Raw genomic sequence first — 18,793 nt, 5'->3', positions numbered from 1 at the left:
CCGCGGGGGCGAGGGCGGTGAGGTGTGAGCGGTTCCACAGGCCTGTCTGTCCGCAGAGCCGGGGGCGGTGAGGTGTGAGCGGTTCCACAGGCCTCCGTCTGTCCGCGGGGCCGGGGGCGGTGAGGTGTGAGCGGTTCCACAGGCCTCTGGAGCCGGTGGCAGATGAGCACTGCACAGGCAGCCTTTGAAGGCTGTGGCGGACACATGCCGGCAGACAAGCCTCTGCTGGTGGTGGAGCCAGGAGGAGCAGGAGTAAAAGTGGCGAGTCTTTGGAAGCGTGTTGAGCAGCTCTGCTTTGCGTGGAGCCCAGGGTTTGTTGATGAGTGGTGGGGCTGAAGCTAGACGGGTGGTTGACATCCTGTTACAGAGTACCTTGGAGACCAGGGTGAAACTTGAGGCCCACTTGGAAAGCTGTGGTAGGGGCCACATGGTAAGCATTGACCTTCGGGTGATACAGCTGCTAGTAAGGTATAGGAGTATCTGAAACGGGAGATGACAGAGATGGAGATTTGCTCCTGTGTCAGGTGATGAGGGGGAAGGCATGAAAACGGAAAGAAGGTTCTGGTGGAAGGAGGGTGCCATCCACTGTGATGGTGTAGTCTTGGAGATGACAACTGTGGGGAACCAGCAAAAAGTGGAAGATGCCTGCTCTTTCAAGCTTGAGTTGAGGGGAGAATAGTGAGTAGTGCGTTTGAAAAAAATAAGCAAGTCCAGTCGAATGTGGAGTTTGTGGGTTTGTTTCTTAATCTTAAGAGGAGAGGATACTATGAAATTAATTTTAAACCTCCTGAGGGTGAAAGAAAGCGATTGAAAGCATAGAATCAATCAATAGCAGAGGTTGTAGGGAACGTGAAGATTTCCCAGTTGTAGAGACTGAGAGATTGGAGCCCGGGAATTGGATTGGCTGTTCTGTTCTGCGCTCAGCCCAGGGAGCAGTTGCCGCAGACCTGAATCAGGATTATCAAGGCTGCTTTGGGCCGAGCAGGGACTCTGGACAGAGCTAGATTGACAAAACTGCTGTGCACCTGTTTCTGTACATTTTTATGGGAACACAGGCACACCACTTGTTCACACATCATCTCTGGCTGCTTTTGCTCTACAGTGGCAGAGCTGAGTGGTTGGGACAGAAACTGTACAGCCCATCGGCCTAAACTATTTACTCTCTGGCCCTTTAAGAGAAAGATTTCCAGCCCCTGGTCTAGTTAGCCGAAATTGTCACTGAAGAAAACCAGTACATGCAAATGCTGTGAGTGCCTCAATGAGTACCTAGATTGTGTGCAGTGGGCTTCAGGGCAGTGAATCTCCCTAGGGCTGTGTCAAACAGAGTCCTAAAGGCTGCACCTAAAGCTACTCATAACAGACAAAGAACCATCTCCCTGAGCACATAACACATTTGGAATTGGGGTCACTTAATGATCTCAACAAGGCTTAGCTAAAAAAGCTAGAGCTAGAAATATGCACGTGGGATGTGTCTGTGTCGGGGTTTGAAGCTGTGAGTGAACATGAAAGAGTGTGTAGGCCAGGCATGGTGGCTCACTCCTGTAATCCCAACACTTTGGGAGGCCAAGGCGGGTGGATCACCTGAGGTCAGGAGTTTGAGACCAGCCTGGCCAACATGGTGAAACCCCATCTGTACTAAAAATAGAAAAATTAGCCTGGCGTGGTGGTGTGTGCCTATATTCCCAGCTACCGGAAAGGCTGATGCAGGAGAATTGCTTCAGCCAGGAGGCAGAGGTTGCAGTGAGCTGAGATTGTGCCACTGCACTCCAGCCTGGGCAACAGAGTGAGACTCCATCTCAAGAAAAAGAGAAAGAATCAGACCAAGTGCAGAAATCTGGAAAGGAGCATTTGTTGGCTCTAAGAGACAGATGCCCTAATGAAGGACAGACAGAGACCAAAAGCAGGCAGTGAAAGTGGTTTAGAGTCTAGTTCTTTTTTTTTTTTGAGTTGGAGTTTGCCTCTGTTGCCAGGCTGGAGTGCAGTGGCGTGATCTCGGCTCACTGCAACCTCCAACTCCCTGGTTCAAGCAATTCTCCTGCCTCAGCCTTGCCAGTAGCTGGGATTACAGGCACGCAGCACCACGCCCAGCTAATATTTGTTTTTTTGAGACGGAGTCTCATTTTGTTGGCCAGGCTGGAGTGCAGTGGCGTGATCTCAGCTCACTGCAAGCCCCACCTCCCGGGTTCACGCCATTCTCCTGCCTCAGCCTCCCGAGTAGCTGGGACTACAGGTGCCCGCCACCACGCCTGGCTAATTTTTTGTATTTTTAGTAGAGATGGGGTTTCACCGTGTTAGCCAGGATGGTCTCAATCTCCTGGACCTCGTGATCCGCCTGCCTTGGCCTCCCAAAGTACTGGGATTACAGGTGTGAGCCACCGCGCCCGGCCTAGAGTCTAATTTTTGTTTGATGTCTGAACCTTGAAGATTTTGGTTTTCTATCACATAATGAGGCAGAAGTCATACCTGATTTAACATGCTCAATGCATTTCCTTTAACAGTAAAGTGGTGTTCGCAGTTGAAAATAGAATCTTACACATGTTTTGTTTTTAAATTCAGATGATGGAGCAGTGGCATCACCTGACCTTGGGGACATGTCTCCTGAAGGGCCACAGCCCCCCATGATCCTCTTGCAGCAGCTGCTGGCCTCGGCCACCCAGCCGTCTCCTGTGAAGGCCATATTTGATAAACAGGAACTTGAGGTACAGCCAGGCAGCCTTGACAGTTTTTAATCCACAGTACTAAATTGTGAACAATTTTTTTCTAAATGTATACTTTCTTAAGGATCTATTCTGAATTTTAAATGATAGTATGCAAATAATTCTAATAATGCATTAGGTTTTAACCATGTTTGTGCATAGTCTGCAGAAAATTATAATACTAAAGACGGAGAGGGTTGAAGTTTAACCTTATTTTGGATTTGTGTAAATCATTAAAAAATATTAACTAGATGCAGCATGGGTTAAATGCTCACATCTTCATGAAGGGATCTTTTTCCAGGAAGTAGAGTTATTCAAAGAGGCTCATCAGGACTCTGGCACCCACTTGTTTGTTTCATTCACTCAGGAGGCTCTTTGGGTGTGCTCTGGTGCCGCCAGCCTCTCAGCTCTCCCCATGCTGTGGAGCAGGTGAGGGCAGTGGTGAGGCACACGGTCAGGGCTATAGGCTGTTCCCGCAGAAGAGGCCACGTGATTGAGTGTAAGAGGGATGGGAACTTTCATGGCTGGCAACATAGAGGATTAGAGATGTTCCAAAATCTTTCTTGCTGCGTAATACATTAAAAATCTGGGTAAAATATCAAAGACAAAAATAAAACTGTCAGTATTCAGTTTGGCTGTCAGAAATTACCCTAACAGAAACCCTCAGTGAGCAGGGCCCTTCTCGAAGCAAGGGTCCAGGTGAGGCAGCCTCTGCCTTGGGCAGGTGGAAGCCCTCCCCCAGTCCTAGAATGAGCTGGAAAGATGGTGGGGGGTGCAAAGGGAGAAAGCAAGAGACGAGTGTGGGCAGGAAGGGAGGAGGTTGGCCGTGAACTCTTCCGAACTCCAGCTGCTTCTCAGGTCTGGGAACCTCTGAGGTGAAGGTTCATTTCAAAGGGCCTGGTTGTGTTTCCAGCCTCCCTGGCAGAGATAAAGAGAAGACTTTATCTCAACTTGCTGAGCAAGTTGAGAGCACGTGGGGTGGTGCACAGCCTGTAGTCATGCTGGGAGATGCCGAATGTTAATACCTAGAAGGCCACGTAGAGTTGTCTTTCAGGAATTGCGAAGGACTGTTGTACCAAAACGAGACCTTCCGCTGTTTTGTCTCCATGGATTCCGATGGAAAGTCGTTGTTCTTATCTCTTCTTTTGTATGAAATGTCTTTTTTCTCTGGTTGCTTTTCGTATTTTCTGTTATCTTTGGTTTTCTGCAGTTTCACTGAGCTGGGCTCATGTATGCCGTGGTGGCCCACCCCACCCATCCCACCATCCTTGAAATTTGCTTAAGCTGCTTGCATCTTTGGCTTGATTTTTGTTCCCTTACCAAATTTGGAAACTTTTGACTATTGTTTTTTCCCCCATCTTGCTCCTTTTGTTCTTTTCTGGAAATACTCTTATACATCTGTTACACTGTTTGTGAGTTCCTTTAGGATTTTAATAGAAAGTCTTTTTTCTCATTGTTAGTAGGTTGGTTAGTTTCTCTTGATCTGTTTGAAAGGTCAAGATGCTTTGCTTTGTTGGGCCTAATCTGTTAAGTCCATCCAAGAAATACTTTATTTTATATTTCTCACATCTCTTATTTCCATTTGGCTCTCATTTAATAGTTTTATATCTCTTCTGACAGTTCCCATCGTCATCCCTTAAGTCTATCCTTTTTTTTATTAGACGGAGTCTCGCTCTGTCACCAGGCTGGAGTGCATTGGCATGATCTCGGCTCACTGCAACCTCTGACTTCTGGGTTCAAGTGATTTTCCTGCCTCAGCCTCCCGAGTAGCTGGGACTACAGGTGCCCGCTACCACACCCGGCTAATTTTTGTGTATTTAGTAGAGATAGGGTTTCACCATGTTAGCCAGGCAGGTCTTGAACTCTTGACCTCGTGATCCACCCACCTTGGCCTCCCAAAGTGCTGGGATTACAGGTGTGAGCCACCACGCCTGGCCAAATCTGTCTTTTACTATCCTTTTTTTTTTTTTTTTTTTTTTGAGACGGAGTCTCGCTCTGTTGCCCAGGCTGGAGTGCAGTGGCCAGATCTCAGCTCACTGCAAGCTCCGCCTCCCGGGTTCACGCCATTCTCCTGCCTCAGCCTCCCGAGTAGCTGGGACTACAGGCGCCTGCCACCTCGCCCGGCTAGTTTTTTGTATTTTTTTTTAGTAGAGATGGGGTTTCACCGTGTTAGCCAGGATGGTCTCGATCTCCTGACCTCGTGATCCGCCCGTCTTGGCCGCCCAAAGTGCTGGGATTATAGGCTTGAGCCACCGTGCTCCGCCTACTATACATTTTAAAACATATGATAGTTATGTTGAATTTCTTGCTTGCTAATTCTAATGTCTGCCCACCTGTTGGTGTGCTGCTCTTTGCAGTTTTTTTTTTCCTTGATTATAGTCAGTTTTTGGTGGTGGTTCTTCACATATGTGAGAATTTTGATTTCATTCTGGACTCTTTGGACATTACATTGTATTGACTCTGAGTTCCTCCTCTGGAGAACGGGGAGTTTTCTTCTCATAGGCAGTTCAGTACCTGGCACTCCTTGATCCTGAGGTGGCTTGGTGCTAGGGTTTGTGATAATTTTTTATATGCCCTTAGCCCTGGTTGTGAATCCTTAATTCTCAAGGATTTAGAATCTCTTCTGGGCTTCACTGGAAGCTCTGACATTCTCCTCCCTACCTCTAGTTGGTTGAGCTTGAGCCTCAGGTGCTGTCCTGGCCCTGGGCAGCCGGGGAGCCCCTGCAACCTTCCAGCAGTCCCTTTGTGCGGAGCCAGGCTCTTCAGAGGTGCTTCAGCTGAGATTCAGCTGTAGATAAGTGGGTAGTTCGTCCGAACATTTTGTGGTTTTCCCTCTGCGGTTTCTTTCTCAGGCAGGCTTTCCCTTGCATTCTGGTTGCTCTGGCAGGCGGGACCCCAGCCCCTGCAGTGCAGGAAGGTGCACTGTCTGTGGTTAAACGTGCATCTTGCCTGCAGGCTTCCCTGCGTCACGGGTTGTGCTCATTTTATTGCTGATTGCTTCAGCTATTCTCCGGTGCCCTCAAGCAGTTTTATAGAATATTTTATCCAGAGTTCATGATTATTATCAGCCAAGGGTTGGTCCAGTGCACCCTAACTCCCCATTATCAGAACCAGAACTCTTGGCTCAATCTGGCTCTGAATTTTAAGCTTTTAGCATGAAAACTATCACTTCCAAGTTACCCAGACTTCACTGCAGAACCCTAGTCTTTGATACTTCTGAGCACTGGGGGATTCCACAGTGTCCTCGGTTTCTTCCTGATTCCTTCCTCACATGGTCAGTTTAACAAAATAGCAAGTCAGTGCTATGAGAGCAGCTCGGGAGGGGGACCAGAGAGTTGCAGACAGATGAGGGAAGTGCTGTTTGCGTTGTCGGTGGGGAGTTCCCAGCTGCAGAGACGCAGTTTAGATGTTCACTGTTTCATTGCAGTGTGTTTCCCAACTAATACTCTTTTATTTCTCTTATTTGTAATACCTTGTTTAACCTCACTGTGGTTATTTAACCCTTGAATAGTTGGGGGTTGGTTTAATGGTACATGAGAGTCCTGTGTCATTTCTGGCCTGTCTAAAACACAGGTGCCTGTGGTCACCACCGTGCCCAGTTAAGGCGGGGGGAATGCCTTTCTCCCTGCTCCCACCTCAAGCCCCTGTGACTGCTCGCTTAGGGCTGTGATGACATTTTCCTTAATGGACATTGATACTTGGCTAATTTAGTAGGCTCTCTGTCTGCTGAAACAGGAAAGTTTTTTTACCACCAAGTATTTTCTCTGCATTAAACTGCGAAACTTGGCTTTGTCATTTTCTAACATGTTTTAGGAACTCACTGAAAAACGCACATGTGAATGTGGGCTTTCTAGACTTGCATACCGCAGTTCACAATAGAAGGCCATCACCCCGTGTTCCTAGACTGTGTAAGCTAGCCGAGGGCACTTCCCACACCTCCCAGGACCCTCTTGTCTGCCTAGGCTGCTGCACTGGCCGTGTGCCAGTGCTTGGCTGTGGAGTCCACTCACCCTTCGAGCCCAGGATTTGAAGACTGCAGCTCCAGTGAGGCCACCACGCCTGTCGCCGTGCAGCACATCCGCCCGGCCAGAGTGAAGAGGCGCAAGCAGTCTCCCGTTCCCGCCCTGCCCATTGTGGTGCAGCTCATGGAGATGGGATTTCCCAGAAGGAACATCGAGTTTGCGCTGAAGTCTCTCACCGGTGCTTCCGGGAATGCATCTGGCTTGCCTGGTACTTCATTTTCCTGGCCTCTGCTTGCGTGTGTGTGGGTTCCTGCTTCAGGGCTACTGGTTCACAGTAGCCTGTGGTGGACTGTGTGTGCTTCTCTTAGGTGTGGAAGCCTTGGTCGGGTGGCTGCTGGACCACTCCGACGTCCAGGTCACGGAGCTCTCGGATGCAGACACAGTGTCCGACGAGTATTCTGATGAGGAGGTGGTGGAGGACATGGACGATGCTGCCTACTCCATGGTCAGTGCCTCCTGTGTGACCGCCTGCACCTGGGCCGCTGTCTGTCTCGCGCTCTGACAGTCTTACACCTTGGCTTTCTCTGTCTCTTGAAAGAACTAACTGTACCTACTGTGGACTGTTTCATAAAACCAACTTATGGTATTGCCGGGCACAGGACAAAGCTGTGTTTCACTCTTGAAGACGTGATTGGGTTTCTATATCATAATTACTTTTAGCTTTAGAACAGACCCTTGTTCAAACATCTAATGATCTTCAGTAGCCATTAGAAGATATTTTATTAAAATACCATGTTTTGACACATCAGTTTCTGACCCGAGCAAATTGTTCATAGGATTAATTTGGAAGTGCCTTGGAAATTTTGTATACTTGTAGCTTTTGAGATCCATTTCTGCTTACTATGCTACTGCTATTAGTCTTTTTTTTTTTTTTTTTTGAGATGGAGTCTTGCTCTGTCACCCAGGCTGGAGTCCAGTGGCCAGATCTCGGCTCACTGCAAGCTCCGCCTCCCGGGTTCACGCCATTTTCTTGCCTCAGCCTCCCAAGTAGCTGGGACTACAGGTGCTCGCCACCTCGCCCGGCTAGTTTTTTGTATTTTTTTTAATAGAGACGGGGTTTCACCGTGTTTGCCAGGATGATCTTGATCTCCTGACCTCGTGATCCGCACGTCTCGGCCTCCCAAAGTGCTGGGATTACAGGCTTGAGCCACCGCGCCCGGCCTATTAGTCTTTTTTAAATGAATATCTTTATAGGGAAAATAAAGGATTTCATCCTCTACTTTTTAATATTTTAGATTTCACAGACTTATTTCTTTTTGAGTAGGTTTATCGAGTTGTCCTTTTTTTTTTTTCTTTGAATGTATTTATCTCTTGTAGTCTACTGGTGCTGTTGTGACGGAGAGCCAGACCTACAAAAAACGAGCTGATTTCTTGAGTAATGATGATTATGCTGTATATGTGAGAGAGAATATTCAGGTGAGTAATCGTCTTAAGCTGGAGCCTCGATCCGTTTTTCATTCAGCAGATATTTGAGTATGTCCTATATGCCAAGCATCAGTGGACAGAGGTCCCTGCCCTCAGGGAACTTGCTTTCTGGTGCTAGAAGACATACCTCACCAGTGAGCTCATGACAGGCTAGAAGGTGCTGTGTACCCTGGAATAAGAAAGAGCAGACCACAGTAAAGGGGTGGGAGTGGGGGCACATTGCAGGGATGGGGGGCTACAATGAGAAAGTGAGATGGGTGCAAAGCCTGCAGGGTGTGAAGGGTGGCTCAGCAGGATGGGTGGCACCCAGACAGAGGCTGCTGTGGCTGCCCCAGAGTAGTCAGAGTACAGAGGGGCAGATGATGGGCTCGGGGGAAGCCAGAGAGCACAAGTGGCCTGTCCACAGTGGACATGGCGCAGAGATGGCGGTTTTCTGCTAGCCCCGCTTGTGACACCTCCTACATACCTTTCCTTGTTTTTCTTATGTAATTCTCATTGCCATCAAACTTTAAAAATCTAATTATGTTTTATATAGTCTTTTATCTACTTTAAATCATTTCTTGTCCTAATTCTCTTGTTTTAGTATGTTTTAGAGAAAATCCCCCAAATCATCTCATTTCACCTGTATATATGTCAGTATGTATTCCTAATGAAGAATCTTAACATGATGACATTTCTGTTTACCAACATTACCTAACAAAAGAAATAATACTTCCTTAATATCATCTCATACCTAATGCTTGCTTGTAGTTTTCCAGTTTTCTCAGAAATGGCTTTAATGGTTAGTTTTTGAACTTGGATACAGCCAAGATTGTATGCCTTATCTGCATTTGGTTGGTGGATCTTTGAAGTCTATTTCAACCTAGAGTGGTTCCCCCTTGTCTTAGCTCAGTCTGCTGTAACACAGTACCGTAGACCTGGCGGCTTCAACAGCGGATACTTACTTTTCATGGTTCTGGAGGCTGGAAATCCAAGATCAAAGTGCCAGCTTGGCTGGTTTCTGGTGATGGCCCTCTTCCTGGCTTGTAGGTGGCTACCTTTTTTTTTTTTTTTTTTGAGATGGAGTCTTGCTCTGTCGCCCAGGCTAGAGTGCAGTGGTGCGATCTCCACTCACTGCAACCTCCGCCTCCCGCGTTCACGCCATTCTCCTGCCTCAGCCTCCCGAGTAGCACGCCCGGCTAATTTTTTTGTATTTTTAGAAGAGAAGGGATTTCACCGTGTTAGCCAGGATGGTCTTGATCTCCTGACCTTGTGATCCACCTGGTCAGGTGGCTGCCTTCTTGCTGTGTCCTCCTGTGGATGTGGGGCTGGGGATGTGGGGAGCTGGAGCTAACAGGGGAGGACTGGTGTCTGTTGTTTTTTTTTTTTTTTGAAATGAGGTATTGCTCTTGTTGCCTAGGCTGGAGCACAGTGACACGATCTTGGCTCACTGCAACCTCTGCCTCCTGGGTTCAAGCGATTCTCCTGCCTCAGCCTCCCGGGTAGCTGAGATTACAGACATGTACCACCACGCCTGGTTAATTTTATATTTTTAGTAGAGACGAGGTTTCTCCATGTTGGTCAGGCTGGTCTCGAACTCCTGACCTCAGGTTATCTGCCCGCCTTGGCCTCCCAAAGTGCTGGGATTACAGGCGTGAGCCACCGCGCCCGGCCTGGAGTCTCTTATAAAGACCCTAATCCTGTTGGGTCAGATCCCCACTCTTAGGACCTGATTTTACCTTAATGACCTCCTTAGAGGCCCTGTCTCCTAATACAGCCACATTAGGAGTTGGGACTTCATGAATTTTGTGGGGGACGCAAACATTCATTTCATAGTAACCCTCCTTCTCCCTTCCTCTCCTTTCATGCTGTTTATTTGTGGGTGAAACTATGTCTTCCGAATGTCTTATAGTCTGGATTGGGTGGGGGCTTCCTTGTGGTGTTGGCTAACATCTTCTTCTCTCCCTGTTTCTCCAATACAGTAGGAGTTAGGGTTGGAGGGTGGTTGGACCAGGCTGAATCTCAGGAAGCTTCATAGGCATGTACTCCCTCCTGCCCCTTCTCAACAGGCAAACAGGTTTGGGTGGGTGAGGTCTTGTCAGCCTGCTCCTTCCTTGATGACATTCTGTATTAATTGTCCATCTCATAGCTCCAGTAGGCATTAGTGTCATCACCTAGACCTATCATTAGGGGCTGCACCATAGTGATTTTCTAACTTCATCTTTTCTGAGTTCGTTAGCTGGAATTCTCTTCTGGGAAAAAAAGCTCTGTTATTAATCTTGGTTACTCTTGATAATACAGGGAGACTTTATCAGTTTTCAGAATGACGCATTGGTGTTCTGCTATGTATACAGATGACCAGCAAGCTTTGTTTTCCTTATTATCATGATGACCAATCCATTGGCTTTTAGAGAGTGATGTTTCCACTGTTACGTTTTTGATGATCAGAGGGTGGTTTTGAGTGAACCTGGTAATCTTTGAAAGCTCTCTTGCTTTATGATACAAGTTGATCCAGGCTTTTCCTATATATTTCCTGCCTGAGACACAAAGCCTGCCAGTGTTTTAAAGAGTTTCTGTTCACTTTAGCATTAAATAATACTTAAAACGCACTCTGGGTGCTAGATGAAATTCTTCTTTTTTTGGAGCTGGAATCTCACTTTGTCACTCAGGCTGCAGTACAGTGGTGTGCTCTTGGCTCATTGTAACCTCCACCTTCCAGGCTCAAGCAATCCTCTCAACTCAGTCTTACAAGTAGCTAGGACCACAGGCATGCGCCACCACGCCTGGCTAATTTTTGTAGTTTTGGTGGAGATGGCGTTTCACCATGTTGCCCAGGTTTGTCTCAAACTCCTGAGCTCAAGCGATCCTCCTGCCTCAGCCTCCCAAAGTGCTAGGATTACAGATGTGAGCCACCGTGCCCAATCAAAATTCTGTATTAATAATAGAGTAATACCACTTATCATGACTCATTTCACCTGTGTACAGATGGACTGGATGTCCAATTTCATTTTAATTCTAGGTGGGAATGATGGTTAGATGCTGCCGAGCGTATGAAGAAGTATGTGAAGGCGATGTTGGCAAAGTCATCAAGCTGGACAGAGATGGATTGCATGATCTCAATGTGCAGTGTGACTGGCAGCAGAAAGGGGGTACTTACTGGGTTAGGTACATTCATGTGGAACTTATAGGTGAGCACATTCTTTGTTCAGTACTTTTGCTTTTTCTTAGAGACAGAAGTCCCATAAATGAATGCTGATTATAATGATTTGTTCCTGCAATCTGTAGGCTATCCTCCACCAAGTTCTTCTTCTCACATCAAGATTGGCGATAAAGTGCGGGTCAAAGCCTCTGTGGCCACACCGAAATACAAGTGGGGATCTGTGACTCACCAGAGTGTGGGCGTTGTGAAAGGTAATATTATCTGGGTAATAAAACTCCTGATGTTAACTTTTCATTAACGCATGTGTACTCAGTATTTCTTTTTGTTTAAGCACACAAAAAAGAAAACAAGTGTGAAGAAAGAGAGAGAGTGTTTTTGCTTGTCAGTGCCTTCTGCCAAAGGCTACAGAGGAACTCACCTGCAGTGAAACAGTCAGATTTAGTAATATTAACTCATTGCAGTGCAGGAGAACACACACCTTGGGGAATGGGTGCCTCCATCAGAGGGGGTAAGCGAGGACTAGGGATGTTGATGTTGGGTATTTGGGGGAGGGGTTGAAGAAGCAGGGGTAATTCTAAGACAGGGCGTCTTAATAAATTTACCTAGCAGGCAGAAAGAATGGAGCCATGCTAAAGTCATGATTGGTAAGGAAGCAGTCCTTCATATCACCAGATAGGGGACTGTGTGGTGGTTTGTGGTTGTTTGTGGTTTGGATTAGAATCGACTTTAATCATACACGGTTAAGGAGGGGTTTTGGTTGTGCCTTGATCCATCAGTCACAGAGTGGCCTTATCTGATGCTGGTGTTCTGTAAACCTGTCCTGTCAGTTGTTTGTGAAATGGCCTAACGCTGACATTAACAGGCCAGCTCCTGACTGTCAGGACTGCTTTTCCTTTCTCCCCCGCTGACCAGGCTGGAGTGCAGTGGGGCCATCTCGGCTCACTGCAACCTCCGCCCCCAGGTTTAAGCAATTCTCCGGTCTCAGGCTCCAGAGTAGCTGGGATTACAGGTGCCCACCACCATGCCTGGCTAATTTTTGTATTTTTAGTAGAGACAGGGTTTCACCGTGTTGGCCAGGCTGGTCTCAAACTCCTTACCTATTGATCCGCCCATCTCAGTCTCCCAAAGTGTTGGGATTACAGGTGTGAGCCACCACGCCTGGCTCTCTTTTTCATGCTATATAAAAATTTAGGACTGAATTTAAGACATGGAGATGTGCTAATGATGGGAATTAGGAACTGGAAACAATTCTCAGATTATATTTAATATGATACTATTGAGATTCCAAATCAAATCCGTGGCACACTTTGAAAGGTATACTATGTCCGTTTTAACAGTTGCATGAGAAATAAGTATGTGTATAGTTTTATAAACTCTTGGTGCCATAAAGAGATTGTTCGTTTGAACCTTGTGGAAAGCTCTCTTTTCATCAAATCGCTTAGAAAATGGCCACAATTGGTGGTGGTTCCCCAGTGGTGAGAGGTTCTTAGAGCTTCTCATGTTACATAAGAACAAATGGATTATTTAATATTTTACTTTAAACATTGTTCTTTGCTTCAGAGATTGTTAAAGTATTTGCAAATCAAAACAAGACAAATTTTAAAAATAAGAATTTAGTTTCTTTGTTTTGAGTGACACATTGCTCTTATCAAAGGACAAAATAAGTCTCTATTAATGTGGTTTTTATTCCCTGAGATACTAAAGGTGGTATATGGAATTGTTGACTTGGTGGAATTAAAAACCAAAACGTCCTGTTTTAAACCTAATACAAAAGTAAAGAATGTAGTTTACAATGAACCTCCATGTGCTCATTACCTGGCTTTGACAATCGTCACCTCACGGCCAAAATTATTCATGCTCCCTTCTTGGGATTATTTTGAAACCAGTCGCTGACATCATGTATTATTTCATCCGTAAGTGTTTTAGTACCTATCTCTAAAAGATATGCTCTCTGTAAAAAACCAAATTACTACAATGTAGTGTGACATGGCTAGGTGCAGTTTCAGGTTCAGGTTTTTACTGGTGAAGAAGAAGATGGGTCAGGTGATTTCTGTTCTCTCCTAGCTTTCAGTGCCAATGGAAAAGATATCATTGTCGACTTTCCCCAGCAGTCTCACTGGACTGGGTTGCTGTCAGAAATGGAGTTGGTCCCCAGTATTCATCCTGGGGTTACGTGAGTTGTTTTTATGATTGCTAGATTTGCTTTGGGACGAATGGTTTTCTGTTGAATTAAGTTTAATAAATGACCTTTCTTAACTCCGTTGCTGTTTTACAAATAGGTGTGATGGATGTCAGATGTTTCCTATCAATGGATCCAGATTCAAATGCAGAAACTGTGATGACTTTGATTTTTGTGAAACGTGTTTCAAGACCAAAAAACACAATACCAGGCACACATTTGGCAGAATAAATGAACCAGGTATGGCAGAATGTTTATATTCTCTCTTCCACCGAATATTAATGAAGTTCTTACTGTGGACCACAGGGTATTGGAATTTGTTATTTTAAGGTTCCTGTGTATTCGGTGAACTCTGTACAGTGAGTACAGTGAAGCGGAAGTGACAGTCCTACCCCCTGATGACTGGCTGGCTTTTCAAAGAAAATCAAGACGGCGTATCGGGGAAGAAATAGAATAACTAGGCTTATTTGCTTGTATTTCCATTAAAAAATGTTAAAAGAATCTCAAGAAACTAGTCACTGTTTAGTTGCATGGCATGTGGAATTGGTTAGATGGAGAGTGAGTTTTTAAATTTATATACCTTTTATTATATTTTTCATTGTGGCAAAATATATATAACTTAAAATTAGCCATTTAAGCATTTTCGAAGTTTGTAATTCGGGGTATTAAGTACCTTAAGTACAGTGTTGCACAACCATCACAGCTGTCTATTACCAAAACTTTTCACCACTCCGATGAAAAACTCTGTACCCAGTAAGCAATTTAACTGCCCTACCTCCCCCTACCCCACCCCTGGTAACCTTGAATCTGACTTTGGTCTCTGTGAATATGACCACTGCAGACACCTCATCTAGACGGAACCATATAAGATTTATCCTTTTGGGTTTAGCCTAATGTCTTCAAGCTTCATCCATATTGTAGCATGTGTCAGAACGTTCTCCTTTTTAGTGGCTGAATAATATTCCACTGTATGCATATATCACTTTTTTTCTTTGTGAGACAGAGTCTCACTCTGTCACCCAGGCTGGAGTGCAGTGGCGTGATCCTGGCTCACTGTAACCACCACCTCCCGGGTTCAAGCGATTCTCCTGTCTCAGCCTCCTAAGTAGCTGGGATTACAGGCCTGTGCCACCAAGCTCAGCTAAGTTTTGTATTTTTTTTAAATTATTATGTTTTTGAGACAGAGTCTCACTCTGTCTATAAGGAGTGTATATGTTATATACATTTTTAGTTTTAGTAGTTACTCAAGATACAAATTATAACATCTATTTTTGACTCATTTAAATCTATTATTATTTAGTATATTCTCCTCCTAAACAATGCAGAGACCTTAGTTCTCTTTAACATCATTTATCTTCATTCTGATTTATATGTTCTTAACATATTTAACATTTTTTTCTTCTTTTTTTTGAGATGGAGTCTCACTCTGTTGCCCAGGCTGGAGTGCAGTGGCATGATCCTGGCTCGCTGCAACTGCCATCTCCCCGGTTCAAGCGATTCTCTTGCCTCAGCCTCCCAAGTAGCTGGGACTACAGGCTCCTGCCACCATGCCTGGCTAATTTTTATATTTTTAGTAGAGGTGAGATTTCACCGTGTTGGCCCGGCTGGTCTTGAACTCCTGACCTCATGTGATCCGCCCACCCACTTTGGCCTCCCAAAGTGCTGGGGTTACGTGCATGAGCCACCACATCCAGTTAAAATTTTACACATTTGATACAAATACACATCTAACAGAACTATGGAAGACATTCTTTTAGGCGCACAGAAAATGTTCATAAAATGTCAAAGGATTGGCTGGGCGCAGTGGCTCACGTCACCCAGGCTGGTGTGCAGTGCTGCAATCTCGGCTCACTGCAAGCTCCACCTCCCGGGTTCACGCCATTCTCCTGCCTCAGCCTCCCGAGTAGCTGGGACTACAGTACCCGCCACCACGCCTGGCTAATTTTTTGTATTTTTAGTAGAGACGGGGTTTCACCGTGTTAGCCAGGATGGTCTCGATCTCCCGACCTCATGACCCACTCCTGTAATCCCAGCACTTTGGGAGGCCGAGGCAGGCGGATCATGAGGTCCTGGCGTTAACCCGGGAGGCGGAGCTTGCAGTGAGCCGAGATCGCAACACTGCACGCCAGCCTGGGTGACAGAGGGAGACTCCATCTCAAAAAAAAATAAAAATTAAAACTAAAAAAGTCAAAGGATCGAACAATACATGCAGGGCATGTGATGATTTTTATGTAGTCAATATTCATTTAGATTTTTCTGCATACTTTGTAGTTTCTCTCCACTTTTTTCTTCCTCTTTAATTTTCCATCTATACTGTTTTTCTCCTGCCTGAAAATACCCCTTAATATTTTTAAAAATGTGTCTTTGTTGGTTACAAATTATGTATTTTTGTATGTCTGAAAATGTATTTCTTTATTATTGAAAAGTCTTTTTGCTAGGTGTTTTCTTTCAGCACTTTAAAAATACTATTCCACTGCAATTTGGTTAATATTGTTTCCCCTGAAGTTGGCTGGTAGTCTAATTGTGATTCATTAAAGTGCATCAATCTTTTGATTTTTCCTTCGTCTGCTTTTGAGAGGGTCTTTTTGTTTTCATCTTGCACAGGTTTTACATGTGCATGGAGATGTTTATCTTTCTTGAGGTTGGTGGGGCTTCTGGGGCATGACATCTTTTGTCTGTTTCGGAAAATTCTGTCTTTCAGTATTTCTTCACATGTTGCCTCTGCTCTATTCTCTTTTCTGTCTTTTTGCGGGGGGACTCTTCTTTCACTTGTGTTAGGCCTAACCTCTGTCCTGCAAATCTTTTACCTACATGTTATGTTTTCTAAACTTTTGCCCCTCAGTTCTTCATTCCAGATATTTTTACTTTCTCTTCAGCTGAGTTCAATGTGTTCTTAACTTACTCATTAAGTTCTTAATTTTAATTATTGGATTTATCAGTTCTAGTCTATTTTATTTTCAGTAGTTTTTGGTTCTGTGCTGAAATATTATCTTTTTGGACACAGTAAACATAGTTATTATATTAAAGTCTGTGTTTTCTAACTCCAATATATGGAGCCCTTGTGGGTCTGTTTCTATCCTATCATTTCTGGTAATTTTTAGTCACGTTTTCTTGCCTCTACATGTGTCATTATGCACTGCACATTGTATTTAAAAAATTATTTCTTGACTCCATTTGAGGCTAATGTTATTCTCCAAGGAATGGAGGAGAGAAGGTTGTTCTGTGAGATACTTGGTAAAGGTTAGTGACTATCTGGGCTCATCTTAATCAGCATTCATTGATCGAGGTGATTTTATGCGTGAGCTGCAATCTGTTGAGAGAAAAAAAGGGAAACCCAAAGACCCTTCATAGTTCACCCTGACTTTTGGGGTGTTTTCTGTTGGGGTTCCAAGGGTGAGTTGGATTTCTGTGGCATCCTCAGCCTTCCTGGTCTTTCTGGACCCCATTCCTTTCCCTTCTCTTCACGAAGCTATTGAAATGCGATGTGCCCCCTCAGGGACTTTGCTTGGAACCTGGGGATGCCATCAGGGAACAGCAGCCTCTGATCCATGGTGTGCGTCATCTTGACACCTCCATTTGCCTCGAGTCTTCCGGTGGTCCTGACCTTGTAATTCTTTATTATCTCATGAATTCTGATAGTCTGAAGAGGATTTATTTATTTTTGAGTGTTTTGTCTGGCTTTAGTAGTTGTCCTCGATGGGGAATGCCAGTTGAATTCCAAATTTGCCAACTAGTGAAAGTGGAAGCACTTTACAATTTACTTTTTGCCTTGTATTTATAAAAGCATTTTTAATAAGAATGGTTTTTGTGAGTGCTGTTATTGAACTTTTCCCACAGCTTATTTGTATCCTGTTTGTTTGGAAATATATTAATCTGCTGTTGTTTCCTGGGAGGTTTTAGTAGAATAAATCATACCATTATGTGGACTTCGTCTCATAAATTGGTGTAATATGTCTTGACTAGGGAAGCCATTTGTGGCATTTATTAGCTCCTTTCAGTTTGAAACTTTCTATTTTTCTTTTAGAAAGAAGCTCCTCACTATGTAATATTCTTGACCGCCTGATCATGATGTTTCTTTCTCCCCAGTTCAGCAAGGGTTAATTCTCTTTTTGACCATCATGAAATAGGTCAGTCTGCGGTATTTTGTGGCCGTTCTGGAAAACAGCTGAAGCGTTGCCACAGCAGCCAGCCAGGCATGCTGCTGGACAGCTGGTCCCGCATGGTGAAGAGCCTGAACGTGTCGTCCTCCGTGAACCAGGCATCCCGTCTCATTGACGGCAGCGAGCCCTGCTGGCAGTCATCAGGGTCGCAAGGAAAGGTAGCGTGTGATAGGGCACAGCAGCGGGCACTTTCACACGGGTGGTTTTGCCTTGTACATTTTCAAAATGAACTTTGAGCAGCCTGCAACGTTTTGCTGATAGCACCTGTCAGTACTCAGTTTATATTTTAATTTATAAGTTATTTCAAAATCACAGAGTTAAATACCATCCAAGTTTATTGTCAGAGGTTTTAAACAATATGAGTGGTAGATTTTATCTAACTGACTACTCGATAGAGGATGTGGTCGGGCTCTTTTTCCTCCTCTCCTGCATAAAATGTGTGAATTCAGATTTGCTTCTCGTTAGAAGTTTTTCCGGTATAGTCTAGCAAATTTGTGTTGCACATCGGAGTGCTGTTGTGATTACACCAACCCATGGGGGCCCCTCGTGGGCACACAGGTCAGACTTGAGGACAGGGCCTTTCTCCATCTCGACTCTAGTGTTTTCTGCCACTCACTTGGTGGGTAAAAGGACCACCCTAGGCCAGGGGTGTATAGATACATTGTTTCTGGGGCTTAGAGGGAGACTTTTCTCTAATGATCAAAGAATGAGGTAGAATATTGTTGCTGCTGCTAGGGTGAGGGAAAATTCTCTCTCATGCCACATTTTATATTGAAAAAGTCTCATGTAGATTCAAGCTTCAGTGATACTGTTGTAGTAGCTAAAATATAGCTGAATTTTGCTAACTGAGAATGTGATTTTTGTGTTTCTAAAGCACTGGATTCGTTTGGAGATTTTCCCAGATGTTCTTGTTCATAGGTTAAAAATGATCGTAGATCCTGCTGACAGTAGCTACATGCCGTCCCTGGTGGTAGTGTCAGGTAATTCAGTTAGTTTACCTAAAAAGAAGTACCTTCTATAATAAAAACGCCTTTGTTTGATTCTTTACCCATTTTTTCCTAGGTGGAAATTCCCTGAATAACCTTATTGAACTAAAGACAATCAATATTAACCCTTCTGACACCACAGTGCCCCTTCTGAATGACTGCACAGAGGTAAGTAGCTGTGGTAGT

The 18,793-nt window shown here is 44.8% G+C and overlaps 1 protein-coding gene across 1 annotated transcript in view; it reads left to right on the top strand.

The window, feature by feature from the left end:
* The window catches only part of HERC2 (HECT and RLD domain containing E3 ubiquitin protein ligase 2), a 227,857-nt gene that overhangs the window by 123,036 nt on the left and 86,028 nt on the right, over nucleotides 1-18,793 (top strand). The window contains exons 45-55 of the mRNA XM_011981498.1: nucleotides 2,557-2,699; nucleotides 6,659-6,926; nucleotides 7,027-7,163; nucleotides 8,036-8,134; nucleotides 11,142-11,310; nucleotides 11,408-11,533; nucleotides 13,347-13,455; nucleotides 13,562-13,701; nucleotides 17,589-17,779; nucleotides 18,496-18,601; nucleotides 18,684-18,775. Coding sequence (XP_011836888.1) covers nucleotides 2,557-2,699; nucleotides 6,659-6,926; nucleotides 7,027-7,163; nucleotides 8,036-8,134; nucleotides 11,142-11,310; nucleotides 11,408-11,533; nucleotides 13,347-13,455; nucleotides 13,562-13,701; nucleotides 17,589-17,779; nucleotides 18,496-18,601; nucleotides 18,684-18,775 — 1,580 coding nt within the window. The remainder of the gene's footprint in view (nucleotides 1-2,556; nucleotides 2,700-6,658; nucleotides 6,927-7,026; nucleotides 7,164-8,035; nucleotides 8,135-11,141; nucleotides 11,311-11,407; nucleotides 11,534-13,346; nucleotides 13,456-13,561; nucleotides 13,702-17,588; nucleotides 17,780-18,495; nucleotides 18,602-18,683; nucleotides 18,776-18,793) is intronic.

The sequence above is a fragment of the Mandrillus leucophaeus genome, unplaced genomic scaffold, assembly GCF_000951045.1.
Source record: "Mandrillus leucophaeus isolate KB7577 unplaced genomic scaffold, Mleu.le_1.0 Scaffold227, whole genome shotgun sequence".
In the NCBI taxonomy this organism is placed as follows: Eukaryota; Metazoa; Chordata; class Mammalia; order Primates; family Cercopithecidae; genus Mandrillus; species Mandrillus leucophaeus.
The sequence above is the reverse complement of the archived record's forward strand: the minus strand, read 5'-3'. Positions and strand labels throughout refer to the sequence as shown.